At 50.9% G+C, this 14,566-nt stretch overlaps 1 protein-coding gene across 1 annotated transcript; it reads left to right on the top strand.

The window, feature by feature from the left end:
* The first annotated feature begins 2,978 nt into the window (after positions 1–2,978).
* LOC126637473 (transcription factor SOX-3-like) lies at positions 2,979–5,567 on the top strand. Its single transcript, XM_050310779.1, has one exon. It carries the CDS (start codon positions 3,216–3,218, stop codon positions 4,161–4,163), a length of 948 nt encoding a protein of 315 aa, XP_050166736.1. The 5' UTR covers positions 2,979–3,215; the 3' UTR covers positions 4,164–5,567.
* Positions 5,568–14,566: the final 8,999 nt, after the last annotated feature.

Below are 14,566 nucleotides of genomic sequence, written 5' to 3'. Positions count from 1 at the left end.
AAAATGGCTCCAGGCATCAGGTTTCCCCTCGCCCCGCTTATTGCGCTGAATCCTGTCCTGCCTTCTGCCCCTTCCTTACGTCCCGACAGTTCGGCAGGCTCCGTCCCCTTGCCCGGGGAGCAGGTGGAGGCTGGAGTTCGCTGCCAAGGGGAGGGTGGAATCTTCTAAAGCACTTTGCAGGTAACTCTGTGCCAGCTCAGAGGTTGGCACAGCAGGGCTCGCCTCGCTGGCGAGCTGGGGTTTTAAGGGCAAGGAGAAGGAGCCCCTCGTCCCCCAGGGCGACAGCGGCCGCAGGTGCCGCCGTGCAGAGCGGGGACGGAGCCGCCCCGTCTGTGCCGCTGGTGGGGACCTGCGAGAGGCGACAGCCCCGGCCAGCGCCGTGCCCGGGAGGGGATAACACGGCTCCGAAGTAAAGCCCGGAGAGAAGCTGGCTTCTGACTCTACTCTCGGGTCCGAAATCGCTCAAGAAATCCCACCGAGAGTTTCCTCCGCGCACGCATCGCTAACACCGAGGGGTTCGAGCAGCGGGTTCCTGCTCATCCCTTCTTCTGGGATTAGAAATCAGACAGATTATGGAGTATTCCTCAGAACATGTGCGGCGGGGGAAGCCAACTGCAGCGGGAGCATTACAGGGACCTGTGAAGTGTGGAAGTCCACCAGTTATATACTTACATTTTTATTCAGTCAAGTTCAGTTCATCTGCAAGGTGATTAGTAATGTTTCAAGAGAAATGTTGTCTTGCTTTGAAATATGGATGTCGAAAGCCTTAAATAGCTTGCTCTTTGGGGAAAAAATCTATAGTTTGAGATTCAGGCAGAGCAAACACGAAACACAAAGTAGGAATCTGAAACTTAACGTTTAATATTTATTTAAACATCGAAGGAAACAGCATTCAGGAGGCTTTCAGCAGGTCCTCTAATTCCCTGTTACAGCCACATTTTTTGTTGCAAACCAGTCTGTTTAGTCCCTCCAACGAAGGTTCATATAAAGTAATAAATAGCTGTCAGGATATACATCAGTCCTCTTTCCTGCCCAGCCTGGCAGGTCTTAAACCTCGAATGAAGCGGTCAAAATATTTGGAGGGGTTTGAGGTTAGTTACAATCGCCTGAAGCTTTTCCAGTATGTTGCAAAAGTTACAAGAGAACTACTCCCGCCTGGAACAACCCTTTCGCTGTCACCCTGTCCCCTCGGTTTGCCAAATTTTGGCTTACTTCACTCGAGAATACACCAGCAGCAAACCAAACAAGAAAGACAAAACGCTGATTACACCATAGCCGGTCGCAAGTGGGGTGATTTTGTCAAAAAAGAAATCCGTGCACAACGAGTGAGACCTTCAACCGCAAAGTCCCAAGAAGTGCTTAGGTCCGCTCAAGCAAACCCCCCTCCACGACACGGTGGTGTTTCCAGAGTACCTCCGATGCTCGTCAGGTTCCCCGGCCCGAGGGGAGCAGCCCCCCAAGATGCAGAACTCGGAGATCGGTTCCCTTGCCGAACCGCCCCGGCCCGGAGCCCCCTCCCCGGCGCCCCCCGGGCTCAGGGCTGGCGGCACCAGCTTCGGCTGTGCCTCCGGGTTCAGCCGGCAGCCCTGCCCTGGAGGTGTCCTTCCCCCCGGTCCCGATCTCCGAGTCCCCCCGCTATCGCGATCTTCTCTTTGGGGCGACACCAATGCCTGCCAAGCCCGGGAAGCCGCTCCGGCAGCATCCCTCCAGTCCGGGCAGCATCTCTCCAATCCGGGTCGCCCAGGACGGGACGTGATGCTCAGACACGTCCCGACCTCAAGACCACAGACCCTTCCCTGCGCCCCACACGCCCCCGGGGCAGTTTGCTCAGAGCTACACGGGCGGTGCTGCCCCACTTCCCCCGGCACCAGGGCGCTCCCAGCAGACTGTGGCTCGCTTTGCCTCCCCTAGCGCGGCCTGGAGAACCGCCCGGCTTCCCCCGACGGAGCTGGAGTGGAGGCTGTGGTAGGACGGGGCAGCGCGCCCCTCTTTCCCCCGTCCCCCCGCGGCGGGGCGAGGCGGCCGGCATCCTCTGCGCTCTCAAGGAGCCGCCGGCTCCGTCCGTGCAGGTGCGCCTGTCCCTGCCTCTGGGCAAGGAAGGGAGGGAGGGGTAAATGGAGGGGAGGGACGGACAGGGAAGCCCGTGATTGACAGCTCCAGTGGGCGCCGCTCCACTCGCATATCCGCCGCCAAAGTTTTCTTTCACACGGAGGGAACTTTCTGTTGCCATGAAACTTGGGGGATTTGCAAGCGCCGTCCCCTCCACCCACTTCCCTCCCCCTTCTTTAGGGCAGTCGAGTGGAAAAGCTCCAGTGGCAAAGGGGTGGGTGTAGGTGGGGATGGCCGGGAGAGCCCGGCCCCTTGCCCCGCACCGCCTCCTCTCGGGGCTGCCCCTCTCCCACCGGGGAGGAGTGCTCGGCGGCCGTGCCCGGTCCCGGCAGGGCAACGTGGCTTCTATCTCAGGCGAGGGCTCAGAAGTGGAAGAGTTTAGCTCGTCCGTCCCCCGCCCCTTCACCTCGCTCCGGGGGGAGACGTCCGTGCAGCGCGGGCTCGCTCCGTCTCCAGGCAGCTTCCCTGGGCTCGGCACAGGGCTGTGCATCCGCCGGGAGCCCCGAACCTCTTTGTGCCCGGCGAACGCGCGGCTCCCGCTTGAGCGCAGCGCTCCGCCCCGCTCCTCCTCCCGCGGGGCAGCCCCGGTCCCGCTCCTTCCCCCGCGGCACTGCCCGCAGCTGCGGGAGCCCCACCGGCCCCTCTGCCCCGTCCCGTCGCTCAGAGCCGGGGGCAGGTGCAGGGCCCGGGGGCCGCGGCGGGAGGGGCCCGGCTCCCGCATCCCCGGCATCCCCGAGCCCGGGATCCCCCCACCCCCCTCCTGGCCGGTCAGTTCCCGGCGTGGGGCTGTCGGGAACCGCTCTCTGATTGGCCGCCGCCCCCTCATTTATAGCCCGTCAATCACGGACCCCCGGGATCCGTGAGCGCATCGCCCGGCGCTGCCCGCGGGAGCCGCTCCGCGCTGCCGCCGCGACACCACCGGCACCTCGGGGAGCGGCGCCTCTGCCAGGCAGAAAAACTTCCTGCTCCTCCCGCAGCAGCCGCCCAGGCAGGTTTTTTCTTTCTGTTTGGTTCGTTTTGTTTTGTTTGGTTTTTTTCCTAACTTCCTCTCCCCGCTCGGTGCCCGCCTGCCCGCCGCCCTGGCGCACCTTTTGCCGGCCCCGGCCATGTACAGCATGCTGGAGACCGAGATCAAGGCACCACAGCCCACGCCGGGCAGCACCGGGGGCAACCCCGCTCCGGGAAGCAACGGCAAAGGCGGCGGAGGCGGCAACGGAGCGGGAGCGGGCTCGGACCAGGACCGGGTGAAGCGCCCCATGAACGCCTTCATGGTGTGGTCCCGCGGGCAGCGGCGGAAGATGGCCCAGGAGAACCCCAAGATGCACAACTCGGAGATCAGCAAGCGGCTCGGGGCCGACTGGAAGCTGCTGAGCGACGCCGAGAAGCGGCCCTTCATCGACGAGGCCAAGCGGCTGCGGGCCGTGCACATGAAGGAGTATCCGGATTACAAATACCGGCCCCGGAGGAAGACCAAGACCTTGCTGAAGAAGGACAAGTACTCGCTGCCCGGCAACCTGCTGGCCCCGGGGGGGGGCAACGCGGTGAGCAGCCCCGTCGGGGTGGGGCAGAGGATTGACACTTATGCCCACATGAACGGCTGGACCAACGGAGCTTACTCACTGATGCAAGACCAGCTGGGCTACAGCCAGCACCCGGGCATGAACAGCCCGCAGCTGCAGCAGATGCACCGCTACGACATGACGGGCCTGCAGTACAGCCCCATGATGTCCACGGCCCAGACCTACATGAACGCCGCCTCCACCTACAGCATGTCCCCCGCCGCCTACGGCCAGCAGCCCTCCTCGGCCATGAGCCTGGGCTCCATGGGCTCCGTGGTGAAATCCGAGCCCAGCTCGCCGCCTCCGGCCATCACTTCCCACTCGCAGAGGGCCTGCCTGGGAGACCTGCGGGATATGATCAGCATGTACCTGCCCCCCGGGGGGGATGCCACAGACCCTTCCGCCCTGCAGGGCAGCAGGTTACACAGCGTCCACCAGCACTACCAGAGTGCCGGGACTGGCGTGAATGGTACCGTACCACTAACTCACATATAAACTTGACTGCTCCGGACGGCTCCCCGTCTTAATCCCTAACCCCACCACCGCTCCCTGACTACACCGGGACGTACGGCAGTGTTGCTCGGCTTAGCAGACTTAATACTAACTTTGGAGAAATTTTAAAAGGAAATCCGTTAGTTGTGTCTTTTTTTTTTTTTTTTTTTTTTTTTTGGTACAGGAAAGAATATTTGAGCAAGCTGTTATTTTGATAGAGCACAACTCCTGCCTCCTAAAAGCCGCTGTGAAGTTTTCAAACCACGGCATCTTCATTCCTGGTTTCGGCTAGGTTGCGCACTGTTTTATTCGCTTGAAAGTTTTTAAAAGTTCTTGCATCTTCCAGTTTGATTTCTAGTGTTGCAATGACATAAAAAAACAAAAACCGCGGGCTTTTGTTTTTAAACTCGGTTATTCACATAATCGTTGTGGTTTTATTAAGTGTTTTGTCACCGACCCTCTCTTGGTTTCTATCCACAATTTGTAGCTTTCATGACTTTTTAAATTTGGGGTTTTATTCCTAAAAAAAAAAAAAAAAAAGAAAAAAAAGAGGGGAGGTGGGAGAGAGCAGAGCTGTGCGGGTCGCAAACGCATTTCTTTTATTTATAGTAAGTTGTGTGTCTTGGTTTTTCTTAAACTGTAAACTTATGTAAATCGGTTTGTGAATTTTACTGTGAACCATGTTTTGACATATCGGATGAAGAAACGTTTTAGTTTTGTTACCGGATTCCTTCCAAGAAAATAAGTCATCGAAATCCCCTTCCCTGTTCCTAGTCCTCGTTTTGCTTCCTTCTTCCAAACGAAGAGAGATCAATAAATTTTATATCAGGCACGTCGGCGGTCTCCGCGCGGTTTGTGCGGGCGGTCCCCCCGCGGCTGCGGGAGCGCGGAGCGGGGCAGTGCGGGGCTCCTTCCCGGAGCTCCCCCCGAGGCTCCCCGCACCAGCCGCGGTCCCAGCGCCCGCTCCAGGAGCTGCCGTCGCTTTTCGGCTGAGTTCCTGCGGCCGCCGAGCCGTCCTTTATATTTTGGAGGGTGGGAGAGGGCAGAGTGCGATCCTTCGAGTTTGTGTTCTTCTGAAGGAAAATGGGACTGCCCGAGATGCCGCTCTGCGAGGCGCGGCCACTTGTTGCCTCTCCGCCCGGCTGGTTTCTCTAGGCCGACAGGGAGAGAAAGGGATTACGTCTCCGCTTCGTTTTTGTTTTTTTTTTTTTTTAAATTGTTTTGGTTTGTTTGGTGAGTTTTCTTGTGTATGTTTTGTTGGGTTTTGTTTTTTGTTATGTTTTTTTTTGTGCGTGTGGAGGATTTGCCTGGAAACCCGAGCTCATCTGAAATATTTACAAAAGTAAAACCCGTTGGGGAACTCTTAATTAGACTCCATTAAAAATGAATGGTTACAGGAATCCCCACAGGAAATAAATAATTGAATCTTTTCAATATGTTTGAGGAGTGCCTTTAGTCTGGACAACTTTTCTTCCCCCGCCCCCCTTTTTTTTCCAAGGGATCCGCGTTTTCCATGCTGTGTTTCCGTGGGCGCTGCGGAGCAGCCCCCGCGGGGCCCCGGGGCGGCCGGCGGAGCTGAGCATCCCTTCGCGCTCCCTCTGCTCTGGGGGCCAAGCCGCGTTCCGGCCGGGCCCCACTCGTGTCCTCAGCTCCTCGGGAGGCCCCCGGACCGGGTCTGAGCTCGCCAAGCCTGGGGACCTCTCAGAATCCAGAGCGGCCGGGATTCCGCAGCGCATCCCCGGTTGCTCCAGCTGACCCTCCGCTCTTTCCTCGGTACAAGAGGAAAAGGAACGGGAGGGCGCTGGTAGTGATGGGTTTGGTTACAGGGGCCTGCTCTGCCGTCCCGTACGAACAGCGGTATCGGGGGGACTTTGAGCCCCTCGGCTGCCCGAGACGTGCCGGGGGCAGTGGGATCAGCGTTCCCTTCCCCGCTGCTTCCCTCCCGGCCGGGGCCCCGCGCTGCCTCCCGGACCTGCTGCGGGGATGCTCCGGCACCGGCTCCTGCCTTCTCCTCCGGGACGCACCCGGCTCGGCCGGGGCTTTCTTCTGACTCTTACAAGAGGCGAGAGCGTTTTGCAAACCACACCGAGAGTCTCCTTCCCTGGTGGGGTACCTGGCTCCTGGCCCCCCGGGGAAGGGGGAGTGCCGGGAGCAGATGCTGCTGGTCCCAAACCGGGGGGAGACCCCGGGCCGCTCACGCTGCCCCCGCACAGAGCAGCCCCGGGGCCGTGGGGTAAGGCCCTGGCCCCACGCGTTCCCCTCACCACGGGCTGGGGGGAATCACTTTGCAAAGGAGAACCCAGCGTGTTCCACACCCCCAGCTCAACTCCTTCCACAACATTTCTGGTGAAATCCGGCAAACCTGCGGCGCTGCTTTCTCCTCCTTGCGCTGCTGCCCTTCAGGTAGGAGCAGGATTGTTACTGGAGCTCTGTTAGTAGTGAGTGATGTGACTTATACAGCTCTGTGAGGAGAAGCAGCCCCATAACCTGGAGGTTTCAGAATGGTGTGGTAATGGACACAGGCAGGCAGGGCAGCAGCAGGTCCTATTCCATCTCATCTGGGAGTCGAACTGTTCCCTGGTGCTCTCCAGAACTGGCATTGCCAGGGGAGCTCTGAGCAGGGAAGTGTGAAGATCCTGTTCCCTGAAACGAGTTTCCCTCAGCCTTCCCAGACAGATGTGCAGGGCAGGTCCGACAAAATTGAGGGCTCCTGAACAGGTGAGAAGGTGCCAGCACTGGAACTGTGACTGATACCTTCAGAGTTGAACTGCAGCTGCATCATTATAAGTAAATGTTCTTTACGTGTGAGCTGAGTGCATTCTCCACCATGAAAGGGGAGAAACACTGTTCTTCAAAAGTTTGCAGTATTTGTAAGTTCAATTATCCTTGTTTGCCTTAAGTCAGGGCCTGAGGGGACAGTGTGTGAGCCAGTCCCTGAGGGACTGTTCCTATATATAAACTACCTTGTTCTCTCTGGAATCTCCTGTCGGTGGTTTGAGCTTGTGGCTGCATTTCCTGAGCTACTGGTTTTGAGATGTCCAGGTAAAATCCTTAGTGCAGTTTTCACATTTCTGGGGCTAAACTTTACCCTGAAGTTCACAAGTTGTGGTCAGAACTTTTGGAAAGGGTTGTAAACAGACACACACACTGGAGCAGGGACAGACCCATTGGAGGGCAAAAAGAACAGAATCCAGCCTTGTACTTTAAATACAAGTACAGATACAACCTCTTCTCCCTGAACATGAGTGTATTTTCATCAGAGAGCCAACAGCATGGAGGGAGACACTGCTTGAAAGACAACTTTTTTTTTTTTTCTTTTTAAAGAGCACTTTTGCATCCTTTGCTTGGACTCAGGAAATTTCCCTCATGACCAAACGCAGCAATAGGTTCCCTTTAGAATTAATGAAGGGAATTAATTTAAAAACTGAGCTCAGTTTTTAAATTTTCAGGTTATCTGGCCCTGGACATCCCTCCTGCCTGCGTTAAATCCAAACGCCTTTTGAGCAATGCCCATGTGGGATTTCCTACTCCTGCTTGTGTGGGAGGGATCAGAATGGAGCCCTTAACACTCACAGGGAGACCAGGTGAAGTTGCCAACAGTTGTGTAGGAGACAGGCTGGCTGTGTGGAAGATGGGTCTGCACAGGATTCTTTTGCTCCAGAAATCCCCAGCACTTGGTAAAACCGGGCTGTAAACGAAGTGCTGGTTTGTTGTGTGTGGAAAATCATTAGCAACGGTTTGCACAGTTAAAAAACCTGCAGCCTTATTCCATAACATCTAGAACGGACACAAGTGCATCCATTATCCTTAGAACGACAGAGCATTGGCTGTGAAGAGGTTAATAATGTCAGCATTTAAGTGTAATGACCATAGTTAGGCTTCTGTTTTAACAGAATGGAAGAGTTGAAGATCACACTCGGTGCTACTGTTAGTTTGTCCAAAAAACAGCCCATGGAGTCACATTTTCACTGTTCCTTCCTATGTCAAAGAGCTGCAGAGTTAATTTATTGCAACTAAAATTGGCAAGTGAAAATATTTTAAATTTTTGAGGCAGTCTGGTTGGGGAGTAAAGTCTAATAAGTTTCAGAGGAATCTGATTGTGGGTATTTTAAGAATATTTTTTTAAACCACATGTTTCTGAATTTCTAACATTTTTTTGCTATAAGAAGAGTTGGAAGACTAAATTCGGGAAAACCATTAGCATAAACACTTCGTTTATAAATCAGTGCTTTCCCACGTCAAATATGAGACTAAGAAAGATACTTTTCAGGAACACTGGAAAGTAGGAACTTATCAAACTTATCTTCCAGTGTTAATAGAAAGAGTGATTTCTTCGGAATGAGTACAGCTGAAGAGCTGAAGTTAGGTGATGTTCAGGGCTGGAATGTTGCTGCTGTTCTCTGTGCCTGCAACAGTGAGAAGCTTGATTATGACTTCCTTTCTACTTACACAGACCTTGATCCTAGGTTTGTTGTAGTTGTGCCCAGTTAAATCACTGTTAAATGTTAAATGCTGTTGCTTCAGATGATTTCTGTGGTAAATTTTAGCAGTAAATTCCAACAAAACATTGAAATGATAAAGAGACGAACTTTGAATCAATTTCCTTTAAGATTTCCCAGGGGTAGTGTGGAGAACTGTCACTGCAGATCTGTTTGCATGGGGTAATTTAGTGGTTAATGTAGATTAAGTTTTCCAGGATAGTTTCCACGTGCTTCTTCATCACAACTTTTCACTGATGCCACTGGACACAGCAATAATTACAACACAGTGGCTTTATTTCACCAAAAACGTCCTCGGATGAGGAATTAATTATTCTTTGCTGTGACTACCACTCACAGCCAGTTGCTTTGTGTTACTAGTCTAGTAAATAGGATTTTAGATTTGCTTCTTTCAAAGACGTCCTCTGAAGGCCTTTATCCACTTTATACCTCAGTTTCCCCGTGTCTAAAATATCTATACCTACTCAGGGCAGCAGAGGAGATAGTGAGAGAATTGAAGGGTGTGGGGTGGGGGTGTGGTTCGTAGCAGATCCATAAAGAGCTGTATTTATACCTTAAAAAAAAAAATAGTGTGTACCACAATGTTTCACTCAGGATGCTCATCTTTACTGTTGTCACTAAGTTCAGTTATAACATTTATGCCAGGTTAATTTTATTCAGTAACACACCAAAACTAATAAAGATCAATCTTGGCCTGGTTTAAAAGTGCTTGTGCTGATGTGAGTGAAGTCTCTGACTCCCATCCCCAGGAAGCAGATCTGGGGTCTCACACGTGTCCATCCCAGAGCGCTTCGCTCGGCCCATCTGGGAATCCCTGCCCTCCTTCCCGTGCTTTGGCCGTCCCGTGCTGGTGGATTGGCACAAACTCACCTCTGCCGATGGGGTGAGGTGTGAATCACACCCCCCTGCCTGGGCCAGGCTGAACCCAAACCTCGGCAGGCAGGGCAGTGCTCAGAACTGCTCCGTGCGTGCTCCACGTGCACAGCACCAGAGCCGGAGCAGGAAGGGCTCAGGGATGAGAGGGAAATTAAGCAATTTTAAAAACTTGCCAGCCCTCTGTCATTTATCTCTTCTAGGGTTTCTGATTGAGACTTCTGGCCTCAGGGAGCTTTTTTTTTTTTTTTGCTTTGTCTCTGTGAAGAATATTATGCATCTTTTCTATGCAGGCCATAGGAAATAGTATAGCAGTGATTGCACCAAGCCTTCAGGATTTCCCCTTTGTACTAGACTCAGCTTATTCATTTCATGCATCATTCACAGCTTGCTGTGCTGATTTCAAAAATTCTATACATCTACTTGACACAAAGGGGAGAGACAGAACATAGTGGTGGACGTGCCTTAGGTGCATGTAACTGTTCTTGAGTGCCATTTGCAGGGGAAGGAATCTTGAAAGTCAGTGGGAACTTTGCCCATTCAGAGTTCAGGATAAGACACTTGGCATTGATTTCATTTTCATTGTGCTGTGCTGCTAAGTCAGAACAGCTCCTCTTCCATAAGGTTAAGAAAAGATATTTTAATCCAAATAATTCTTTTGTCTCTCTCTTTTTTTTTTTTTTTCCCTCCCTCCCCTTCTTTTCCCCCTTTAGATTCACTGGGCAGTGTTTTTATTTGACAGTCTGTAAACAGCAAGTGTCACAGTAGGAATTCCTGTGAAAAAGCAAGTTATACTCTTGTTAATAGGCAAAAAGTTCCTTTCCTTTGAAACTCAGTCTGTTGAACAGGTGAACATCTATGAAACAGGTGTGAATTTTTTATGAGCATACCAGAGCTGGGATAGTAACTGAATTAATGTCATGGCCCTAAAGTAAAAGGAAGTAAAGGAGCTGAATATACAAACTGGCAAACGTCTGAATCAAGGTAGTTTTCCAGGCATTCAGCAGGTCTGTGTGAGTGGCTGCAGAGAGGATTAGCCCTGGTTGTTCTCTGTCCCAAGAGCAATTGTCCTGACTTGGCTGATTTTGTGCAGAGTATGCCATGTCATAGCAAATTTTTCTTTTTTTAAGCTATACCCCAAATAAGGAGACCACTATTTTCCATTTTCCTTTTCCAGTAACTCTTCTGCTTTTCTCCCTAGATTTCAGACTGTACTTGTGTCAAAGGGGAATGATACTAGCCAAGAACAAATGTTTTGATTTGAAAGTCCTGTGTAAGCAGGGACCAATAACTTTGGATTAATTGTTAAAAGAAGTAAGGATTCTTTTGGTGTTTTTTGTTGAGGCAGCAGTACAACAAAGAGATTATGGAAGAGTTTGGACTGTGGTGGCATTGAGAGATCTCCTGGAGGTCCTGGAGTAGGAAACACGATTGTTTTGGCCTCTAGCAGAGGGCTGTCCATCTGTGCCCTGCAGTTATTTTGTTTTTCAAGGACTGACAGGCCAGTTAGGGACAGGATGAGGCTTGTGAGCTACAGGGAGGAGCATCGAGCTGCCAAAATCTGGCTCATCCTTTGCATTTCCTGTTGCATGAAACTTTTCCCACAATCACTTTCTTTTCAAAAAGAGAGGACTAGAATTTAGGCCAGCCTAAGCAGATTTCAATGGCACTGAGCAAGCATTAGATGAGATTTTGCAGTCCTGTGCCCGATGCCTGTGTGCTGTTTCTGCTTGGCTCCATCTCCCTCCTCGGCCCTGCCAAGATTCAGAAGCTGGCTGTGGATGTAGCCCTCCACATCTAGGGGAGCACTCACCATCCAGTCCTACTCTTATTTTGGGATTAAAACTTTTCCACTGGGCTATCAGGATGCCAGCCCAATGCAAGAGCCCAATGCAAGAGCCCAGTGTATGCTCTGATACACACAAAAAGTTCATTTCTTCATACACTGAGGTGCTTCTCTCAAATTATAGCTCCTAACAGCTTCACACCAAAAGCCTATTGGTACCACTAGGGATTTGCTGGCAAGATATGAAGATGTTGCTGACACCATGGCACTGCTGGAGTTGGGTGCTGAGCACATCTGTACCTGGCTCAGCTCGGACTGCAAGGGGAGGAAGGGGACTGATGGAAAATACTGTCCAGGAGTGGTGTTGGGAAGGCACTGGCAGGTATTTGGTGCTTGACCTGCTTTGTCTTCGGTGCAAAGCAGGTAGGTGAGTAGCAAGTGTGCTTTTATCTGTATCTGCTGATGGGCAAGGCACTGGTAAGTGATGCCAGAGTTTCTGTATCCAGATAGAAGCCCAAAGGAGGAGGACAACTTGATGCTGAAGTAAGGACATATTAATTGTCTCAAAAGTGCTTTGTGGTGACAGCACTAGATTGTCTACTTTGATCTGTGGTCCCTGGATGAGGAGCAGTCCATAAATGTTGCGTCCTTGGTGAGTTCCCAAACTGTGATGGTCAAGACTGTTATCAGCCCATGAGAGAATTTCTTGAACACTTCCTAATAAACACAACCTCCAGTTGTGGGCATTAAGGTTTCTACCTCGACTTGCCCATAGAAGGACTGGGGAGGCAAAAGGCAAGTGGGACAGACCTTCACCATCAGGGAGACAAGAAGGTCATAAAAGAAGCCAGGGTTATAAGCAGAGGGCCAAGCAGCTCAGGTGTGAGGGAGAGCATTTGTTTTTACCCTTCCTACTTAATGAGAAACAGAAATACCTGCAAAGGGGGAGCAGGTGACTTTAATAAACTACATCAATTTTGGTGCAAAAAAAACCCCTGAGCACCTTTTATTTTGACATGCCTTAGGCTGTGAGCTTTTCAGAGGAACAGCTTCTAAAGCAGTAGGTGTGATTTTGGTGATCACACCCATTCAGATATCCAAGCAGGTTTAACCATCGCTTGTGCCTGTCTCAATTCCAGCTCCAAAGACCGGCAGCCCGAAGGGAAGTGTGGGAAAGCAAACAGTAACCCCCCAGCATGGGAGGTGAGTGAAAGCTGGGGCTCTGTGAAACGCATTGTTCCAGCTAAACTGAAACCCTCTCCTTCCCTTTGAAGCCTTAGAAGGTTTCACGATCTGCAGTGGTGCACGTGCAAGGGAGCACCAGGGACAGGGTGCCAGCTTAAAAGTGGGCTTTCATGATTTAAACACAAATATTCTCTTGCTGCAGACACGAGGAGCAGGCATATGGGAAATGGCATTGTGGCAAAGAGTACCGAGAGGGTTTTTTTCTGAGTCCCTTTAGTGAAGGCTGGGCAGGGAGGTTAGATGTTAAAAAAAAAGAAAAATAGAATGATGCAACTAATAAAGGTGGAAGAGGAATGCCCAAAGATAACAGGGTGGAAGGAGTTTATCACCTTGAAACATATATGTTTCACTTCTGAGGATTATTTAAAACTGTGAAGGAAACGATGCAATGTTATTTTGTATTTAAAACACATCTTTTTTTTGTGTGTCTCATCGTTTCTTTTTCGCCATGCACAATGTGGTCAGAATCTTACTTATCCTTACCTTGAAGTGTGAGCACAACAGAAAAAGCAGTTGTGGCTAATGAATGAACAGGAACAATAGAGATTTACTGGCATTTGTCCCTAAAATCTGTGTGGAGGGGAGGACGGGGGAGCTCTGGGAGGGAGCTAGCCCAGATCTGCTGAATTTCGATGAGGATTTTTCTAGTTTATCTTCTATTCTGGTTGGCTGCATTATTATTTATTTCATCACTCAAATTGTGGTAGGTGCTGCTTGCCTTAGAGTATGAATAACAAGCTGTTAGCTCAGTAGAGTTCACTTATGCATAGGACAGAATAATTCTCTCCTCTTCAGGAACTGCTGGGTAAAATTTAATAATCTTGGCTGTGCCTCAGGGGTTTAGGTAAAGGATCAGAATGGTCCCTTCTGACCTTAAAGTACAGAAATATATAACAGTATCCAAGTATAACCAGGATTGTATCCTGGCCAGTGTACACTCAGTGAATTCCCCCTACATTCCCTTGTATCCCTGCAATAACTTTTCCTAAAGTATAGGACATAAAAACTGGTTTAATGGTTGTTGGGTCAAGTACTACAGAAAGCAAACATATACTGCCAGGTCTGCATGTTATTTCACAGATGGTGCTGCCATATTCCCACTTTATTTCGTGGCATTATTCATATTTATTGTTAAACTTAATGTGAAGAGGGGATTTTGTAGTAGTTCTCTGGTAAAATGTGACTAGTCCTAAACTGAAAATAGCAACATTTTCACCTGAGACATGTGTCTGAGGGAGTTCTCATTGCCTTGGTGCAGTGAAGTCACCTTCAGGTTGGAATATTTGTTGGTAGGATCAGCTGTTAAACGTTTGACAACATTTCTGTTTCAGTGGCTTTAAGTGCCTTCAACATCTGGAGGCTCCTGGGGTAGGAGGGAAAGGGGAGACAGCCCTGAGCTGGTGCTGACAATTCTGATGGCTGAGTATTGCAGAGCTACTTGGGATTGTATTGTTGAGGTATCTTCAGAGCCAACAGGCCTGGAAACTTTTATCAAGGAAATTTAGGTGATGCAGAAACTTCCATGCACACCTGAGATCCTTGGAATCTGGGAATTCCTGTCCTGGCTGGCAGGTGGAGAAGATGACAGATTGCACAATCCACTGATGAGTTGTCATGAAAGAATCCCTCGAATGTCCTGGCTGTGGCAGAGGCCATGTACAGCTGTACAGGAAGGGGGGTGCTTTTAATTAAGGAAAACTAGATCAGGGGAAGGGGAGGTGAGCAGGAGCTTGATGCAGTCTTCCCACATGGATGTAGCATTCCTGTCTGCACCACCCTGTCCCTCACAGGGAGCAGCTGGGGAAAATTGAGAGCTCAGCTAAAAAAAATTACTGAAGATAATCCAGAGGGCATTCTCAGGAAATACACAAAGAGGTGGATGTGTGAGGGGCTGTGTGGTGACTCGTGGAGGGAGTTAAGAAGTCAGCTCCTCAGTCTCTCCATACTTGCTTAAAATATTCAATTTTCAGATTCCTCGGGCTATTTCTGATAGAGGGCTGGCA

Source organism: Myiozetetes cayanensis, unplaced genomic scaffold, assembly GCF_022539395.1.
Source record: "Myiozetetes cayanensis isolate MyiCay16 unplaced genomic scaffold, myiCay2020 scf15, whole genome shotgun sequence".
Taxonomy (NCBI): domain Eukaryota; kingdom Metazoa; phylum Chordata; class Aves; order Passeriformes; family Tyrannidae; genus Myiozetetes; species Myiozetetes cayanensis.
The sequence above is the reverse complement of the archived record's forward strand: the minus strand, read 5'-3'. Positions and strand labels throughout refer to the sequence as shown.